Source organism: Brassica napus, chromosome C4 (assembly GCF_020379485.1).
Source record: "Brassica napus cultivar Da-Ae chromosome C4, Da-Ae, whole genome shotgun sequence".
NCBI lineage: Eukaryota > Viridiplantae > Streptophyta > Magnoliopsida > Brassicales > Brassicaceae > Brassica > Brassica napus.
In genome coordinates this window covers 7,120,011-7,141,267 of record NC_063447.1, presented here as the reverse complement: position 1 = coordinate 7,141,267, position 21,257 = coordinate 7,120,011, and the positions used below count along the sequence as shown (strand labels likewise).

General features: G+C 34.4%; 3 protein-coding genes across 3 annotated transcripts; 1 reads left to right on the top strand and 2 right to left on the bottom strand.

Moving 5' to 3' along the window:
- Positions 1–3,741: 3,741 nt before the first annotated feature.
- On the bottom strand, positions 3,742–6,275 carry LOC106408982 (myb family transcription factor PHL8-like). Its single transcript, XM_013849675.3, has 5 exons — positions 5,193–6,275; positions 4,991–5,067; positions 4,831–4,867; positions 4,597–4,714; positions 3,742–4,500 (listed from the first exon to the last, which is right to left on the bottom strand). The coding sequence occupies exons 1-5, from the start codon at positions 5,467–5,469 to the stop codon at positions 3,957–3,959; spliced, it is 1,053 nt and encodes a 350-aa protein (XP_013705129.1). The 5' UTR covers positions 5,470–6,275; the 3' UTR covers positions 3,742–3,956.
- A 5,273-nt stretch (positions 6,276–11,548) lies between these two features.
- Positions 11,549–15,779, top strand: LOC106411201 (ethylene-overproduction protein 1). The gene is made up of 4 exons (XM_013851910.3): positions 11,549–13,882; positions 14,309–14,600; positions 14,678–14,987; positions 15,056–15,779. The coding sequence occupies exons 1-4, from the start codon at positions 11,895–11,897 to the stop codon at positions 15,274–15,276; spliced, it is 2,811 nt and encodes a 936-aa protein (XP_013707364.1). The 5' UTR covers positions 11,549–11,894; the 3' UTR covers positions 15,277–15,779.
- Positions 15,780–17,147: 1,368 nt separating this feature from the next.
- LOC106408670 lies at positions 17,148–20,876 on the bottom strand. Its single transcript, XM_048753498.1, has 7 exons — positions 18,826–20,876; positions 18,666–18,737; positions 18,406–18,555; positions 18,093–18,257; positions 17,961–18,014; positions 17,704–17,850; positions 17,148–17,572 (listed from the first exon to the last, which is right to left on the bottom strand). Exons 1-7 carry the CDS (start codon positions 18,895–18,897, stop codon positions 17,213–17,215), a joined length of 1,020 nt encoding a protein of 339 aa, XP_048609455.1. The 5' UTR covers positions 18,898–20,876; the 3' UTR covers positions 17,148–17,212.
- Between the last annotated feature and the right edge of the window lie 381 nt (positions 20,877–21,257).

The following is a 21,257-nucleotide window of genomic DNA, read 5'->3' as shown; positions in this document are numbered from 1 at the left end:
CCTCGTTAGCTAATGAGGACTTTACGACGAAACTTAAAATAATTATCTAATTTCTCCAATTCGTCGTAAAGACCTCGGAAAAGGAAAACACGGGCTTCGCTAATTCCTCGTTAGCCAACGACGAAATTACGAGGAAACGAAACGCAGGCCTCGCTAGTTCCACATAAGTTTACGAGGAAGTTACGAGGAAACGAAACACGGGCCTCCCTAATTCCACATAAGTTTACGAGGAAGCTACGAGGAAACGAAACACGGGCCTCGCTCATTCCACGTAAGTTTACGAGGAATTTACGACGACTACTAATTTCTTATATATTCACGCGAGCTTCGTCTCCCGTTTCCTCTCCACTTCCTCTCCCTTTCGTAGCTATGGTACTTTCTCTCTCTATTTCCTCTCTAATTTGTTTCGTTTAGGGTAGATTAGGTGGTTCGTGTAGGGAATTTAGATAGGTTTACTGATTAGTGTTGATTAGGTGGTTAATGTAGAGAATTTAGCTAGATTTATAGAATTTGTTAATTACTGTGGATGTTAATTTTAAATTTTTTTTTCAGACGATTCGAAAGAACAGACTTACTCCCCCATTACAGACAGATGTTCACTGAGCCTGGTAGTCATTTAGACCTGTCGTCTTCTTCAGCTCCCGGTTTTTCTTCAGCTCCCGGTTCTTCCGGTCAGGAGACTGTCCCCGAGACTCAGCCTTCTCAGAGAGTCTCTCGGTCGCATTCTTCTAGTGCACCATCTGTTCCTCCGATGGCTCCTCATGTGCCTCCTCCGATGGCTCCTCCGATGCCCGCCGAGATTCATCCCGATTTGATGGTGCCTCCGAGTGCTCCTTACTCGCAGTACACTGTCGAGGACATTCTCAGTCAGCCAGGCAGAGAAGGTTTACCAGTCATAAACCCCGACCGACCGGAGGGAACTTTGTGGTATGTTACATTAATTATTTTTTTTTTATTTTTTAAAAATTCTTTTATAACATTAATAAATAATTTATTCTTTAAATTTGTTTTTTTTTCAGGTTTAGGGTTGACGGATGTCTTACATTGGACATAACCGACACGATGAAAGGTTACTTCTCCATGCCACATCGGAACTGGAAAAAGACCCCGATCTACGTCAGAAAGACGTGGTTCAAAATTTACGCTGTAAGTTACTATTCATTAATTATATATACTTTAATTTTTTTATGATTTATATATTTTTAAAGAAAAACTTATTATGAATTAAAATTTATTTTTACACCAAAAATATCATTGGTCCATGGGGGTCACTGAGAGGGTGAGGAAAATGTTTTACGCGAAGGCGAAAGTTCGCTTGTTGGACACGATCTCCAACTGGAAGGGTGACTGGATCGTGAAGGGATATGAGCGTGGCAAACCCGCTGAGCTCACCACAGATGGGTGGGATGGCCTCATCCGTTATTGGCGGGATCCTGCGTCCATCAGAATCGCCCAGTCTTGCTCTGCCTCCCGTAACACGGTAGATGAGCACGGTCACGGGCCGATGCTTCACTCTACGGGCCAAAAACCCCACGCCGTTGTCCGTTTGGAAATGGTAATTAAATAATTTATTTAATTAATTTTTAATACATATATATATATATATATATATATATTTATATATATATATACGTATATTCTAACTTTCTTAAATGTTTTTAGGCCAAAGAGACGGGACAACTCCCGTCTCTTATGAAACTTTACGAGAGGATTCACAAAAACTAGGCGGGCCAATTTCTAGATGGCAAGTCCGAGCAACTCTTCAACGACTTGGTTGCTCAGGTTGAGGACCGCCAGACCCAGCTGACCCAGCAGTCCACCGATGGATTACCCGTCACCTTATCCACACTTGAAGTGGATAAGATTTACGAGGAGGTAAATTTTTTCAAATTTTAATTTTTTTTATTATTCATTTAATTTAACTTTAAATTTTTACAAACAATATTTATTTTTTGTTTTTAAGGTTGTCCCTAAGAAAAAGGGACGTACGTTGGGGATTGGTTCTGGCAACGATGTTCCGAGAGCGACATCGTCTTATGGTCAGACACATGATGATGAAGTCATTCAGCTGCGTAGAGAGTCCGATGAGCTGCGTAGAAAGTCCGCTGAGCTGCATCATGAGTTGGCCTCGACGCAATCTGCGTTCATAGCTCGTGTGGGTGGACTCGAGGGCTTCTTGGACGTTGTAGCGGCCACAAATCCGGAATGGGAGTCCTTGTTGAGGAACTTGCGACGATAAAATCTCATTCCAGGCGAGTCATCATCCCACACACATGCCGAGGTGGATGTAGAGAGGACGAGTGATGAATTCTACCGGGCGATGAACGACTCTTAGTTTTTTTTTTGGTTTTTGTATTATAAATTCAAAACTTATTTATATATAAAATATTTTGGTATTGATTTTTTTTAGAATTTTAATTTTATTAATCAATTAAATAATTTTAATTGTTTTTAAATTATATTTTTATATTCTGTCAAATAAAACAAAGCAAATTCGTAGCTAATTTACGATTTCTTTACGTGGAAACTTAACGAGTATTTTACGAGAAAAACCTTACGAGGAAATGACGAGGAATAATAAACGAGTACTTTACGAGGAAATTGTTTCAAGTTATTTACGTGTTCTTTACGAGGAAATAATTTCGACATATTTACGTGTAATTTACGAAGGGCACCTTTCGAGATATTTACGAGGAAATGAAGCGACATCCTTACGTGGAATATTTACGTGGTCTTTACGACGAAATATTGTTCTTTGTCTTTACGACGAAATCATTTCCTAGCTAAGTTACGACGAATTGGCGAGGAAATATGCGTTACGACGAACGTTTAACGACGAAACGTATTTCCTCGTTAATTTCTCGTAAACCCGATTTTACGAGGAATTAGCGAGGAAAACCGCCGTCGTTAAATTTGTGTTTTCTTGTAGTGTTAACTTAAGTTATAAATAATAAAAAAATACTATTTATAAATTATATTATAGTCTTGAGGAATATAAATAATGATCTTAGGACTCTAATGATATTCATTGAGTTTAATAGAGAATCAATCTTTTAGAATATGAATGATATTGTTTATGTTTTTAATATTTTGTGGCAGATTAACTAATATATTTTATGTTTAGTTTACATGTGTTTTAAGATAATTAAAATTTATGGTCAAGATTCTTAAATGTACACATTAATTGATTCTTTCTGATTTTATAGGAAAGTAGTTATTATATCGATAATATATGAAGTGATTTAATAATGATGTCAATATTTTATTAAGAAATAAATGAAATATAACTTTCTAAATGATTCATTTTTTAAAATATCACACATGAATAGAACTTGTGAATTTTATTTTAGTAGAATAGAAATATAAACGCTAAAAGCCTTGTTTACAAAAAAAAAAAAAAATATAAACGCTAAAGGTAATATATATCGGATAGTAAACCGCCACCGTAAAGGTAAGCCGTAAACTACAACACACACAAAAATGAATTAAGAAATAAATATTTTACTTGTGTTGCAAAAAATGGAAGAAATATTTTACCTTGGTTTAAAATTTTAAGAGAAGGTGTGAAAATACTATAAACTATGAAGTGTTATTTGGATGATTAGGAAACTAAACATGTATAATATTTAATTAGGGAAAATTAGTGTGTTCTATGTATATATAATTAGTTTTTTTTTTGGTTAAGGGTGTATACAATTAGATAGCATGGGAAGCAGACGGACAAAGAATCGAATCACCATGCAGCTAGTAACATTTTTTTTAATATATATGTGATGATACAAATTGGTGGTATCAAACAAACTCAAAATGTTTATATATTCAGACCTTTTTGTTTCCTTTCTAATAATATTAAATAAAGTACATAAATACTTAACAATAAAGGCACTGATATTAAGATATTATTGGATAAGTACCTCAGGATCTCACTTAGAATTTGTCTCATTCTTACCTATAATTCATAGAGTCAGATCCAGAGTACTTGCCTGTCCAATCTTAACCGTCCGATCCTCTTCATCCGTCTTGATCACTCGGCTCTTTTTCCATGAACATAACGACAACGACAACGTTTGATCCGTTGTTGTTGCTGTTTCTGTCTCTTCCAAAGTTGTCTCCTCGGGTACTCTTACCTTAAGAGAGAGATCAAGATCGAGGCTGGTACTTGCGTTTCTTTTGCCCGTTGTCTTGTTGCAATAAACATGGTTGGTCCTCTCTTCAATACCGGTCTCGAACTTCTCAAACGTTCTTGAATGTCCTTGAATGCTGTTGAATGTGGCTAAATTTGTCCGTTCTTGATGGTTGTGTCTTAGCTTTGGTAAGTGATTAGAAACTGAAGAAGAGTAGGTGTTTGGGAAAGACCTGTTGTTAGTCCAATATTCACTTCCATGGATGTTATTGCTAACCGACGAGCCGCGAATTAAACAGGTTCTATCTATTAAACTCCGGTTTGTCTCATGGGAGCTAGAGTTCCACAATGAAGCATTTGAAAATCTACTTCCATATCTACACAAATAATTCAACAAAATGGAAGACTATTAATCGAGTATCAAGGTAAAGAGATCAAAATGAAAATAAAATGATGGGATACATAATATAAACCTGAATGGAGAATCGTGGCTATGATTAGTGTTATAGCCTCGGAACATCGGTAGCTGACTTAATTTATAAATATTCCGATCTGTGGAACTCTCGATGAAATGTCTGTTATCACCTATGGCTGCAAACAATTGATGGACACCTCTTAGTTAATAAGTATGAGGTAACAAATCAAAACCCTAATTTATTCACATATATGTTAATAACTAAATAAAACAAATACAAACAATCAAATACCTTGCCCTTGATCATCCATCTTCTTGCTCCGGTACATCTAAAATTCCCCAATATGCAATTTAGTGAGAAACTTTTATATAATTTTCTCAGATTCTTAGAAAAGAAAAAACCATAATAACTAAGCCCTTTGATAACTATGTATAAGTGTATATGGATGTACCTGTAGATGGCTCTTGACATGAGCAATACTGAGCCCTTTGATATTCATCATCTGTCGGACCAATTTTGGAGTTGCTCCTATATATACATAATCCAAAAAAAAATTATTTCATCAAGCAAGCAAAAGGTTACAAGAAATAACCAAGGAATTGCATAAGCTTTATATTTGGAAGAGTTGATGAAGAAAGTAGCTAGGGACGTACTTTCTTGACCTCCAAGTCTTTCGACAGCACGGACAAAGCGGAGATGAAGATCAGGAGTCCACCGGAGTCGAGGGACTTTAGATCTCACATAAGGCCTCACCTTCGTCTTCTTACCAACCTCAGCTTCTACTGTAGTATTGCTTGAAACCTTACTCTCTTCTCCTTCTCCTTCTCCTTCTCCTTCACCGTCTTCTTCTTCTTCTTCCTCCTCCTCCTCCTCCTCCTCCTCTTCCTCCCTGTCAGTAGTCTTCCCGCTTCCATCCATACTTGGGATCATTTTCTTTGTAAAGGGGCGGAGATATGGAGCCTTTAGACTTTGGATATAGGTTTTGGAAGAAGTGGATAGATCAATACTTTGGTTTGAGATGAAAGAGATAAAAGACAAGATGAATTGTGCTTGGTTCAAAGCATGGAGATTTGGTCTTTGTCTATGAGAAACCCTAGATCAATATACACTTCAGATTCCCTCCTCTCTCTCTCTCCTCCTCCCGGAGCATGTAGACAAACACTCACCTAAATCTTGTTGCAGATGCTAAAAAGTTTTTCTTTTCTGTTCCCAGCTAATTGATTTTGGCATTTTTCTCCTGTAGACAGCTCTATATATATATATATATATATTTGTAAAATGTTATATGCGATGTATGCATGCATAATGTTAGTATTTAGCATGCAGGGAGAAAACTATATATTTATTATTTAAAGTAGATAGATTGATATATTTACCTATAGCATGAAATACCAAAGAATTACAAGTAACGCTTATTTTTTTAGTATTGTGTCACCAGCAAGGATGAAAACTGATCCAAAAGATAGAAATTACGCTCGTTTGCTAATATTCTAAGTAGTCTAAATTACCCTTGATTCATCAAACTGGCCTTTCATTAGTATGATAGATATAAATAAAATTCATGTATCGGGACTAACACTATATCAAATGCATTAATTAGTATGAATGTATGATTAAGATATTATTTGCGTTTAGAAACAAACAAAACACCAAGAATCTAAAATATGTTGACACCTACAGAATCAATAGTTTAATGCAAAATAGAATTCACAAAATTAAAATATACCTAGAGTAGTTTTGTCGGAATTAGGATTTAAAGTTTAAACTTTCAAGAAATTGAATAAGACCTTTGTCAATTAATGTGCAAGTCATGGATGATCGAGATAAATAATTTTGTTCTTAAGATCTTTGATTTTGATTTTTTTTTTTACTTAATTCTCCTTTTACCCGTTTTTTTGTTTGCAACTTTATTTTCGATCCTTAATGTTTTAGAAGATTCAGTACGTGACATCAATAAATTTTATAGAAAAATATTCATTGTATATATGTACAAGAAATGCCTTTTGAAATTGGATTTTTTTTCAATTGGTTTGCAGTAATATAACGATCAATTGGTAGTCCAGAGAGTCAATACATTATCTGTTCTCATACACATTTTGAAGAGCAATTGGAATAACACAATTACCAGTGATAAACTCTAATAGAAACTTTTAAACCAAAAAAAACTTATGTGATATAACAAACTAAGTCCCACATTGGAGAATTAGACAAAGAGAGTCTAATATATAAAGAGATGTCCAACTCTAATAGTATGAGGCCTTTTGGGAAGGAAACCAAAAATAAAACCATGCAGGCTTGCCTAAGGCTCAAAGTGGGCAATATTGTACTAATCAGAGAATAAAGAGTTGGACACGGGATTCTGGAAGTCAGTTGTGGGACACGAGATGAATGTGATCCTTAGTTTGAAGGGGAGAATGTGATATAACAAACTAAGTCCCACATTGGAGGATTAGACAAAGAGAGTCTAATATATAAAGAGATTTCCAACTCTAATTGTTGGGATTGTGAAATCCCGTGTCCAACTCTTTATTCTCTGATTAGTACAATATTGTCCACTTTGGGCCTTAGGCAAACCTGCATGGTTTTATTTTTGGTTTTCTTCCCAAAAGGTCTCGTACTATTAGAGTTGGACAGCTCTTTATATATTAGACTCTCTTTGTCTAATTCTCCAATGTGGGACTTAGTTTGTTATATCACATTCTCTCCTTCAAACTAAGGATCACATTCATCTCGTGTCCCACAACTGACTTCCAGGATCTTTTGACTTGATTTCTGCCACACACACCTCTCAATCCTAACTCGATGGGTACCGTTCCTATTCGAAGGGTATTTTGGTCTTCTTGCAGATTTCTCGTCAACCGTTCTGATACCAATTAAAGTTGCACAAACACAAAGATTATAAGAACTTCTCTTCTTGTTAGATTTAGAAACTAGCTCCTCGAGTTAATTGGAATTATCCAACAGTTAACACATGAATAAATAATGGTACGTAGAAATATTTTCACAACAAAAAATTGGATATATTTTCACAAAACACATTGATGAGACGATGGGATTTAGGGTTTTGCATGGCATTTAATGCTAACGGCAAAAGACAAACGAGAGTGGTAGATAGACAAATAAATTAGATTACAAGGCGTGTGACTGCTCAGCTGTCCCTGATGTAGACTCCATCACACAAATATTTCGTCTTCTTTTCTTTTCCAACGGGAATCACGGGATATTATTGCTCCTCTCTTACACAAAATTATATCTCCCTACCTCATATTCATTTTATAGATTCGTAACAAAACTTTAATTTATGTAACCAAGAAACTAAATTAGTGGTCCTTGCTTGGTTTGCGATACACATCCGACCCCCGTGAAACGATGAATAGCGTTGTTAGTTGAGCCGTTTTTAACATCTTTTTAAAAGCTTGTTCTACAAACTTTTTAACCATGTTATACAGAGGTTGAAACGTTTGGAACAATTTTTCTTTTACATACGGTTCCATTAATATCATTTAGATCCATATACGAAGTCCGATTGCAATTACAGGAGAACCTGGTAACTCACATGATTAATCAGTACTCTTTTTTGCCACAAAATAGTGAATATGTCGACGAAAGTTATAACTGTTTATATAGTCAATTTCAATCAATTTTTGGTGTATCCTAAAATTAAGTTTGGTTCCAAATGAGTATATGTTGTATCATAGATAACAAAAAAAAAATCTCCAATAAAATAACACCACGGAATGTAAAATTCTTCAAAATTAACATGTGAACCAAAAGAAAGTTGTTGAGGAGAGGGAAGAAAAGAATGGAGGAAACTGTAAGCCTTGATGAAGATGAAAAAGAAGAACTTTTTCATTCCCCCCACGTGTAGAGAGGCTTCCCATCGATCATTCACAAGCTTCTTGTCACCAAGCCTTTTTCTCTTCATTTATTTGCATATGTCTCCATCTGCTGCTTCTACACGTCTACACATATGTTTCGGTATCCATATATCTTTTCTATTTGTAGGCACATCTAGATTACTAGATTTAGGCTTGTACATGCATACAATGCTAATTTCATTTATGAGCATATCTGGAGTTTCGATGCATCAGCGTCAAATCATTTTGCATTTTCGACTTTCAGCAATGTGGGCATCTATAATTGAATCGATTTGACGATGTCTTAATCGGTTTAATCGGACCATTGAAGAAAAAATTGTTTAGCTGATGTTTCCATGTGTTTTAAAAAAACGGTCTGAAACGACTACTCATAACGAAGATCTTTATGGACATATATTCCTAAATTCCAGAGAAGTGTATTTTGTCATTAGGCAGAATTAGGCGGTTCTAAACAAAGTACGCAGTTTCAGGCGGGTTTAAACAATTTTACAAAATTGTTAATTAATTATTATTTCATTTTAGTTTTTAGTTTGTTTGTTTGGCTGCAGTTTTCCAAAATTTAGTTTCATAAGATCAAGTTACATTAATGATTTTAACTTCATATGTATATGGTTATACAAGTTCATAGGTTGGTGTATATGAATCTGATGATAACTAATGAATTCTAATTTTCATTTATTTTTTAAGTTTTGACATCCATTTATTTTAATTTGTTAATTTTAAATTTTAAACTTTTTGATATATTTATGAGAGAATATCCATAAAAATTAGGTGTGTCTTGACGAGATTCTTATACACCCGGCCTGTGAACTATGAAGTCAACCTGTACGTAAGAGTTAATTTTTACTCCTACAAATACGGATCCAACATTATCTTCAGTAGTTACAACTTGCAAGTATGTCTGTTTCTTTGCTCATTTCCAAACCCATAATTAAACAAAAATACATATTCGGATCATATTATACACACATATCAGTATCATCTCAAATCTCACTGGCAGATTCTCTCTCATATTTGTGTATAGAATATATATTACAAGATGTTTATTTTAATACAAAACATGTGAATGTGCGGAATCCAAAGTTAAAAATAAAAAAATATTGTTTTCGGACAAATCTAGGTATAAAATATTAGTAGGCATGTTAAAATCATATGTATCACCATATTATGAAGCTCACACACTTCAATGTAACTGCAGTATCTTATATATCGTTAGAGCCTTTGTAAAATTTAATAGTTTTGATTGGTATGTTAGTTGGACAATAGAATAATGAAAAAAACAGATGAAAAAAAATTTAGAAAAAAATGAACAGAATAAAGTTTTCTAAAATAAAAATACAATATTGAAAAGTTATTTGTAATAGATTAATCACTTTTTTGTAGTTACAATTTTAGTACTCTCATAAGATATAGTGTAAAAAAAAACTAAATGTGGAAATACATATTTTTGATAAATGTTATGAGTTTGAATAATATGTCAGCCGAATAATGTAATATGAGAATAAAACAACGACCGAATGCTGAAAATAATTCTATCGATAAAGTTTCGTGAAATAATTATAAAATACACAAAAGCTAATTTTAGTAACAATATCTCATTTTCTAATTATTGTTCTAACGTGCTCATAGTATATACAATTTTTTCCGTAATTTGTGCATCCTCGATGAATGCCGTAATGGTAAAAAATGGCAGGAAGGTAAAAAAAAAATTAGTTTTTTTTGTTTCTTGTATAAACCAGATGCATATATTAATTTACATATGGATAAAGCAATGACTAAAAAACTATCGTTTGAATATGGTTATATTATATATGTAAGTTGGACGCGAGACGATGACCCTTTCAATTTTCAAAAGTTAATCAACGTGTACTGAGATTCGAATGCTAAATTGATAAAGAATGTATCTATTGGGTAGCTGAAAATTATTCTGATAGCGATCTCAGTTCCCTACCAAACCGAAAATCAATATGGAAAAATACATTGTTTATGTGACATGTTTGAAGAAAATTGCATTTCTATATTCTCATCTGAGTATGAAATTCTTTTACTCTTGTCACATACGTTCATGATGTTTACATTTCACCGGTCTAATTACGTCTCCGTATCGTTTTATTCTTATAATCCTTCCAATTTTAATTATTACAAAACTATCTTGTAGTATCCCATGAAATAATATAAACATAGTGTATCAATATTGAAAGCCTCAGTCTAAACTCTATGAAATGGTGCGAGTCATGTGATCCAAATTAGAAACTAGAAATTTTGTTGTCAGTGCAGCCTACAAACTTTTTAACATAAAAGAACATTAGTTAAAGCATTGTACAAGATGGATCTGTAGACAACTGATATCCTAGTTGTTTGTAGTGACTGTTTTTTTATATAAAGCAAATAGTGAATAGTAAAGTTTCGCTTAAGCCCATTGAGTCTTAAATATAGTATACAAAAAGTAAATAGTGAACTTCATGTTTTTGTTTTTGTTTCAGATTTTATTTAATGTTTGAAGACTTGGCTGAGAGTCGTGTTGAGCTGTAGCAACAGAGAAGGGCTAGTGTCTAAGGTTGCAGAGTCGATGAATAAATACATCGAAAGCAAAAGCTGTGAGAGCTGAAATCATGATAATAGGTGGAAGAACCAGGTGTGCCTTTGTTCGTTCAAGTTGTACATGGGAATGAAGGATTGGCTAGCCTAAAAAACCATTGAAGTGAATGTCATCATCATAGAAGACCGTTGTTGACCAAACAGCAATGATGGTATTCTGGATACTTTGTACATCTCTAATTCTCCTAATCAATCAGAAAAAGATTAGATGTGTAAATGTAGAAAACAATCTCTTTATTTTCTTCCTCCGAAGACCCAATCATCTTGTTAAAGCTTTCTTCACTTGGGTCCAATTGAGGCCCAAATCCATTATTTTTCTTTCCAGAGAGATTCCATGTAATCTCTCCCCTATTCTAGATCAACATCTCTTTTAACAAGCAAGCATCTATGGTCAGTCAAAACAAAACAAGATTCCGCACCCTGGTCTTTATTTCCAGCTATAAACCAATCAGAGTATCACACAACGGGAAATAAAAAGACAAGCCCCCAAATGAACAAGACACCAACAACACACGTAATAACTACAGAACATATGAAAACAGAAAAAGAAAAAGAAAAAGAAAAACAAGAAACCAAAAGCTAGAGAGAGAGGAGGAAGATCATTCTTTTCCTCCAATAACCTCCTCTCTACTTTTACGGGGAGAAATCGAAAAAAAAAAAAAAAAAAAAACTAGTCGGGAATCAACGAAACAAGAATATCGAAACTGATGAAAGTTAGACTTGCCAAAAAACACGTTTTCCGATTAACAAAAAGAATCACAATTAAGCAAAATCGTGAGGAGGGGGAAGTGGTTTCCGGTTAAGATCTCTGATTTTCCGGTTAACCCCATCGAATCGAATCAAAAACTCTCGAAAGTGTTCATCTTTACGAGCGAAACGATGCAGCCTAATCTCTTCACAACGATGCGAAGTCTGAAGCTTATCGAAGGATGCAAAGCCACGCAGGTCTACGCTCTCAACAACAACCCTTCTTCCTCTCCTCCTCCGCCCACCACCAGCCTCCGTGAAAAGGTATTACAGCATCTCCAAGACCACCTTCGCGTAAACTCAATCCGATCCAAATCCTCCCGTACTCACCAAAACGCCGCCGTTTCGTTAGACTCTCTCCTCCCTCACGGCCTCCCCGTCTCCGATCTCCTCGAGCCTCGCATCGATCCTTCCCTCAAATTCGTCGATTCGATCGAGAAGCTCGCCGAAGTCCACCGTCGGATAGAGAACTCCTCGCAGCTCGAAAAGTCCGAAGCTTTCTTAGAGCAATGCGCGATCTTCCGAGGCTTAACCGATCCGAAGCTTTTCCGGCGGAGTCTCCGGTCAGCTCGGCAGCACGCCGTCAACGTCCACGCAAAAGTGGTTTTATCCTCTTGGCTTAGGTACGAGAGGAGGGAAGATGAGCTTATTGGCACCACCTCGATGGATTGCTGCGGAAGAAATCTCGAATGCCCTAATGCGTCTCTCGTCTCCGGGTACCACCCGGAGTCCGTTTACGATCGTTGCCTCTGTTCGAGAGTTGAAACCAACGGTGGAGATTGTGTTTCGGAATGTTCGACGTCTGAGGTGGATTACGATATATCCTTTTGCATAGGTGATGAGGAGGTTCGTTGCGTGAGGTACAAGATTGCTTCCTTGTCTAGACCCTTTAAGGCGATGCTGTACGGTGGGTTTAGAGAGATGAGACTAAGCGCGATTAACTTCACAAATAACGGAGTCTCAGCGGAAGGGATGAGAGCTGCTGAGGCTTTCAGTAGAGTTGGTAAAGTTGAGATGTTTCCTATTAATATAGTCTTGGAGCTTCTCACGTTGGCGAATAGGTTCTGCTGCGACGAGTTGAAAACAGCTTGCGATTCGTATTTGTCACGTCTTGTTAAGGACCTTGATGGTGCGTTGTCGTTGATTGAGTATGGATTGGAGGAGGCTGCGTACCTTCTGGTGGCGGCTTGTGTTCAGGTGTTCCTCAGAGAGCTGCCTAGCTCGATGCGTAACCCTAACGTTGTGAAGATTTTTTGCAGCGTTGAGGGACGTGAGAGGCTGGGTTTGGTTGGGCACGGTTCGTTTGTGTTGTATCTTTTCTTGAGCCAGATCGCTATGGAGGATGATATGAAATCGAACACAACGGTAATGTTGTTAGAATGTTTAGTTGAGTATGCGGTTGAGGCGTGGCAGAAGCAGCTCGCTTGTCACCAGTTAGGTGCTGTGATGCTCGAGAGGAAAGAGCATAAAGACGCGGAGAGATGGTTTAGCTCCGCGGCCGAGGCGGGTCATGTTTACTCCCTTGTTGGTGTAGCCAGGTCTAAGTTTAAGCGCGGACATCGCTACTCGGCTTATAAGATCATGAACTCGCTGATCTCGGATTGTTCAGCTGCTACTGGATGGATGCACCAGGAGAGGTCCTTGTACTGCAGCGGTAAAGAGAAGCTGCTGGATTTGGACATGGCCACTGATTTGGATCCAACATTGACTTTCCCTTACAAATTCAGGGCAGTGTCGTTGGCCGAGGAGAGTCAGTTCGGTGCTGCGGTCGCGGAGCTGAACAAGATCATGGGGTTTAAGGTTTCTCCTGACTGCTTGGAGATGCGAGCGTGGATTTCTATAGCTATGGAGGACTATGAGGGTGCTTTGAAAGATATAAGAGCGCTTTTGACGTTGGAGCCGAACTTCTTGATGTTTAACAAGAAGATTCATGGTGATCATATGGTGGAGCTTCTCCGCCCGCTGGTACAGCAATGGAACCAGGCTGATTGCTGGATGCAGCTATATGATCGTTGGTCATCTGTTGATGATATTGGTTCTCTAGCTGTTGTTCATCATATGTTGGCTAATGATCCGGGGAAGAGTCTTCTGCGTTTCAGACAGTCTCTTCTTCTTTTAAGGTACATCCTTTGTTTGAGAAGCTTAGGTTTACCAATGTTCAAGAAATAACTAGACGCTTTGTAGAGAACTAGTGACCGGGTAGATTATTGAAAGGTAACGAATTATTGATTTATTATATATTTAGTATTTATATAAGATATTTTAATTTTTGGGTTTTAATTATAAAATTATTTTTGATGAATTATTAAAATCAGATATACAAAACAGAAAAATTAGACAATTTTGTGGAACGGTTTAAAAGATTTAAACTAATTTAAATTGATATAAACCGATTAAATTGATTAGAACGGTTTAAACCGATTTGAGTCGTATAAATCTGATTTTTTTTTTTAAAAATTTAAGTTTACTATTTTTAGAACCATGAGGTTTACCATTCAAGGTGGTTTCAGTCAGACAGTTGATGATGTGTTGGTTTGATGTTTCAGGTTAAATTGTCAAAAGGCAGCAATGCGTAGCCTTAGGCTAGCTCGAAACCATTCAAAGTCAGATCATGAGAGACTTGTATATGAAGGATGGATACTGTATGACACAGGCCACCGTGAGGAAGCCCTTGCCAAGGCCGAGGAATCTATTTCCATACAAAGATCCTTCGAAGCATATTTCCTCAAAGCTTATGCTCTTGCAGACTCCGCACTCGACCCTGAGTCCTCAAAGTACGTGATCCAGCTCCTTGAAGAAGCACTTCGTTGTCCATCAGATGGTCTTCGTAAGGGCCAAGTAAGTGAAAGAAACTGTTTCGGTTCATTAAAATTACACTTTTATCATTTAACAGTTTGTTGTATTTTTTTTTGCAGGCTTTGAACAACTTGGGAAGTGTGTATGTGGACTGTGATAAGCTGGATCTTGCAGCTGATTGCTACACTAACGCGCTAAACATCAAGCACACACGAGCTCACCAAGGGCTAGCTCGTGTGTACCATCTGAAACACCAAAGGAAATGGGCGTACGATGAGATGACGAAGCTGATAGAGAAAGCTCGGAACAATGCATCTGCCTTTGAGAAGCGGTCAGAGTATTGTGACCGAGAGATGGCACAGAGCGACCTAGGGATGGCCACACTGCTAGATCCTCTGAGAACTTACCCGTACAGATACAGAGCCGCAGGTGCGCTAAGTTCCACAGTCCTTCCTTGTTTCTTATTTCTGTTTTTCTAATGAAACCTGTGTTTACAGTTCTAATGGATGACCATAAAGAAACCGAAGCCATTGAGGAGCTGTCGAGAGCCTTAGCCTTTAAACCTGACCTTCAACTGTTACATCTACGGGCAGCATTCTATGATTCAATGGGTAAATCCGCAGAGGCTATCAGAGACTGTGAAGCAGCTCTGAGTCTTGATCCCAACCACACAGATACCATCGACCTCTATAACAAAACACGCGAACCACAACCATAGACAAACTAATGTGCAATCTTATTTATCTCCTGAACTACGGCAAGAGCTTCTTCCCTCTGAAACAACAGATGCACTATGCTTATAAAGCCGTTTCATACCCATTCTGAACACTCCAATGGAAAACTAAAGCTTGGTTCTTTTGTAATCAAGAAGTTTTGATAGAAGGGAACTATATACTGGGAACAAACCAAAGGAGCAGTGACATAGATTGTAAATATAAACTTTATATTTTTGTGGTTTTGTGATTGATTCTGGTTTGTTGACCGGATAAGATATATATATATATATATATATATATATATATATATATATATATATATATATATATATATATAGTGCATAGTGTTTTCTGGACAAAGGGAGAAATGAAAAAGAAAAATTATTGTTGTCTTGTTCTTCTTAAAGGTGTTTCACTTTGTGATGTTCTTCTTTATGATGCTTCTTATTTGTCTGTCCTCTTATATATTTTCTTTTTTTGCTAAATACCATTCTTCTTATATTTATTTAATGTGCAAGTGTATGTTTAACTTCAGTTTTCTATGTTTGTTTTGTATTGACCAATGTTTTAAAAATCAGTTTCCTAGTGAGCAAAAAAAAAAAACAGTTTCCTTTGACACCAAAATACTTTCATGCTTCAATGTCGTTTCATATCCGTACCGGAACATTCCAATAGGAAACTAAAGCTTGGTTCTTTTATAATCAAGAAGTTTTGATAGGAAATGTGAACTAACCAAAGGAGCAGCAACATAAAATTGTAAATATAAACTTTATACTTTGTTTTTTATTCTGATTTGATGATTGCATAAGGTTAATACTTAATCTATACTATTATTTGGGAAGTAAATTTTTACAACGGAGCTATCATGTTGAAAGTTAGAGCGGTCAATATCTATACTACCCTTAATGAATTTAATATATAATTTATTACATAATCAAATTTGTGAAGTAAAATTTAACAACGTAGCTCTCACGTTGAAAGTTAGAGTGATCAAACATGATGATACCCTTAATGAATTTTATATATAATTAATTATTTAATCAAATACGATTTTATTAATAATATTAATTTTTATTAAAAATAAGATAATTCTTATATATTGTGTTGTTATCTTAAAGCATATTTTTCAATTATAAAAGTTAAAAATAAGATATAAAAACAATTTAAAATAATTAAGTGGTTAAAGTCAATATAAACCTTAATGAGTTATATATAATTAATTATATAATTAAAAACAAATTTTTATTAATAATATAAGAATTTTTTAAATAAGATAATTCTTACATATTGTGTTGTTATCTTAGAATTTTTATTAATAATATTAGAATTTTTAAATAAGATAATTCTGATATATTGTGTTGTTATCTTAAAGTTAATTTTTTTTTTCAATTATAAAAGTTAGAAAATATCATATAAACAATTTATAATTAAATATTAATCAACTAAAAACATTTTGTATAAAGATATCTCCTAAAATATTTCTAATATTTGAATGTAAAATTTCAACCCAATAATAAATATATATATATATATATATATATATATATATATATAATTTGATGTTTAATTTAATTTTTTGAAAACAAAAATAATAAATTATCATGCTAGTTTCTAAATTAATAAAATATAATGTAAAACGATTAACCCAGCACTATCGGGCAAAACACCTAGTATACAGTTACTGCATAGTATTTTCTAGACAAAGGGAAAACTAAATAAGATTGTTTTGTCCATTTCTTTTTTTTTGTTATTTATGTTTCATTTGTGATGCTTCTTCATCTTTTAAGTGCAATTATATCTGTAACTTCAATATTCTCATGTTTGTTTTGTACTGACTCTCATTTAAAACAAGAAACATAAAAGTGATTTGTAGTATTGAAAACAGTTCATATTTCTTTTGTAAATTTGATAGTCTTGGTCAGAACATATATAAAATAATCAAACACCACATCTTCCACCTGGTCCTCCAAAAGAAAAGGACTTTCCAGTCTCATTGGTGTAATCCCGACTTATTAGTGTAAAACACTTAGAATCTGCAACCCCCATTTGTGTTTCAGCTTCGATGCTCTGATACTTATCATTCGTAAGTTTCACATGAAGAAAACTCGAACTCCTTTCATAGTCATAGATCGGAACATGACCATTTCCCATTGGAGGACTAATCCCATCTGGAGACATAAATGTGTTTCCTCCAAAACGCACCCGAGAAGCTCCTTTGTTCAAGTGTGTAAATAGCTCTCCGGGCCAATATCCAATTATTTCGTCGTCTACTGTCAGTGCCCAGTTTCCAAAAAAGCCCTACATAAAATATTGAAGCAAAAAGAAAAACAGTTAAGAAATACTTGGTAGAAACTATATACACTATACTCCCATTCCCAAAACTAATGTCAAATAAGATGCATATAGAAGATTGTCAATAAATTGTTTACCTGAACAACTTGTGGTGTGAAAGTTACTGGCTTGTCACCATACACGGAGGATTGTTTAAAAATGCTTCCAATCGAGGGTTTTCGAGTAATAATAATAAATCCAGGACATTCTGTATTATAGCATCCAGTTTTCTTATAGCCATCTCCCTAATAAATGAAAGACAGATTGATACAATATATTATCCGTATTAGTATTATGTAGAATAAAAAGTATGGTTAGATACAAACATAACTAAGAAAAGTACTAGTTTACTCACGGTCCAATATATAGTCAATCGTGTAGCACTGTCTCCATACACTCTTGGATGTACCTACGCAAAATATGGGATGGGATGTGCCGTCTTGGTTCCACTGCATGTGTATTATGTATAAAGTTTATAAAGACGTACCGCCCAGCCAACTTGTATGCTGTTGAGTTCGGCAATAGGTCCATTCTCTAACCAAATTTGACTTTTACTGTATTGGTTATTTTGTAAAGTTAGGTTATGAATACTTATATCAGCTTGTGCTCCTCGATAGATGGTTTCAAACGAAGATGCATCCATAAACGCAAACTGTACAAGAATGTATAAACGTCACGTCTTGCAAGTTTCATAACACACTGAATAGTTTGAATTATTATTTTTTATAAGGAATGAATATATACTCATTTTCAAAAAAGAGGATGAATATATACTATAAAACAGGAAAAGAAGGATATACATGGTGGCCGAATTGATAGATTGTGTCGAGATGAAGGCTCTCAGTTTCACTTCTTTGTCTTAAGATTGCCACGGTTCCTTTTGGACAACTTTGATCATTTGTTTTATATTTATTTTTTCTATCAAAACTTTCATTCGAAGTGAATTTTTCCTGAAACATAACAGATGATAACACGATTAATTTAGAGAAAAATATAGGTCAAATATTTCTAACTTGTCCAATTTATTTCATATTTTATTAAAGCAATGTCACTATCATACCGGAATCTTGTGGTGTTTCAACAATGGATGTTGAAAAGCGGGTTGTTTGTATATATCAACACAATCGAACTCCTGTAAAATTGATGAATACAAAAAAAAAAAAACTTTAAAGATCAAGTGCTAAGAAATGGAAAACAAAGTAGAAGTCGTAAACTCTAACATCAATGTTTCCTAGGGTCATATGCGTGAGAACCACATAAGAAAATATAACCAGCATTTGACGTGTATCCATTTTTAAATTTTACTTCTATTTCTCCATCGATATTTATCGGTATATATAATCAGTCGGAGTCAACTACTAATCAATTCGTTGATATCCATATTAATTCACCTTTTATCTCTTACCAGAAGTGTGACGTACAAACTCTTATTTAGATTTTCTTACTAGATTTGTTGAATTATTTTTTGGTCAACTCTTATCCGTTTCCGTAATTATCAGTAAATGGATAACACTAGTTTAAGGTCCAGATCAAAAGAATGAATGGAATGGTCAAGTCTTATTCATTTCTTAGATTTGATACTATTTATAAATAATATTTTTTCTTTAATTTTTCTTCTCATTCCTTTTAGTTTAAGGAAGCACAGAATAAAACTATTTCTTATCAAATCCGGGATGGAATAATAAAGAACAAGTTTTCTATTATTTTACTTTTTTCGTTACTTTCATTCTTATTCCTATCATACTATCTACGTATTTTTTTTTGTGTTTTGTCTTCATTTTCTTTTGTTTTTGTTTTGACTTAATAAGTACTTTTACTCAAATCTATGGAAAGTAGAGAGAAAACATGAGGATGAGAGTTTTGTTACTATTTATTGTGTTAATTTTGTCACTTTACAAATGAGAGTATACATTTATATGAACATAATCTATACTAATAAAAGAAAAATAGTCCAAAAAAATCTACCAATGAAATGTTACTGCACTCTTTCTTTTTATTACTTTTTTAGTCTTTCCCTGTATATTATAACAGCCTGTGCCAAATATTTCACCTTATATATGTATCCGGTTTCTACTCTAACTATAAATTGGTTACATTATTATATAATTGAACCATTTAAATCTATTAGTAAACCATCGTACCAAAACAACCCTAATATCAACTCGTTGTTATATCTTATATAAGCGCATGTCTCACAAATCTCACGAACATCGCATGTCTCACGAATCTCACGAAAATAAAACCTATCCAGAAAGACAAAACAATTAAAAATTGCCAAAGTGGTTCCTGCACCCTGTTTTATGAAGTCATTGCAATACACATGGCCAACTCATGAAAAGGAAAGTTCAGGTTTCAACACCGCATTGAATTCTTTTAACCAAATCATCATATTATTTTCTGAAGGAGTTAGGCACATGACATAATGTGACATCTTGAGAGCATAAAAAAAGCATAATTCTTATGTTTTCATGTACGTGGCTTTTACATATTTTTTATAGTCTACTTTAATTATATCTTCAAAATCTTATTATGGTTTCAAATATGTTTCAGAGATCCACAATAAAAAAAAATATTTTTCAAAGACCGGAAAACATTTTGTCAATCTCTTTGATGATCAAGATAAATCTAAGTTTTTGGTATGGATGGAAAATAACAAGTTACATCATGAAATAGAAGATTTTGGGAATCCAGATTGCTATGCCAAAAGTAATTTTCTTTGGAATCCAAAATCTAAAATGTGGAAACCAAAATTTGAGATTTGAAGCATATTATCAATGTACTCTTTATTTGTTTTCTTATTCAGTTTTTTTTTTTGAATTATATATTTATCAATCAATAATAAAAGCATTTGGTTATTGGCATCAATCAATATCAATAATAAAGGCAGTTTCATGATAAAAAATATCAATAATAATAATAATAAAGTCAATATTGATTCGCCTCAAAAGGATTGTAAAAGAAATATGGACATATAATCATCAATACTATTAAAACATGATAACGTTTTATCTATTTGCAAATAGTCTAGGTTGGACCAATACATTAATTTAACTTCCTATTATTTCTTCTCCAACTAATTTAGTTATTATTAAATATACTACAGATTTTTTCTCCACTTCGCGCGGATTGTGAATTTTGAAATATTTACCATTTTTACTTATATATAAATTGTTGCATTTATATTTTATTTAATTTTAAATTTAGTATAGTCAATTTAGAGCTATATCATTTTATTGTTTGACTAAATGACAATCAAATACATAACACTACAAGAAAACAGCGGCATACTGAGGGAAAAAATCGTCGGTATGTCGTCGGAATAACGCTATTCCGACGACATACCGATGAAAAAAGTCCTCGGAAATAACTCCTCGGAAATTCATCTTTCCTCGGAAATCCCTCGGAAATTTGCGACGGAATTCCGAGGAAATGAATTTCCTCGGAATATTCCGAGGACTTTTTTCGTCGGAAATTCCTCCGAATATTCCGAGGAATATGTCGTCGGAATATTCCGAGGGATACACTTCCTCGGAATATTTCTAAAATTCAAAAAAAATATTATAAATTTATTTTTTTAAATTGAAATTCAAAAATATAAAATTAAAATTGAAATAGAAAACATATTTAAAATACAAAAAAATAATAAAATAGT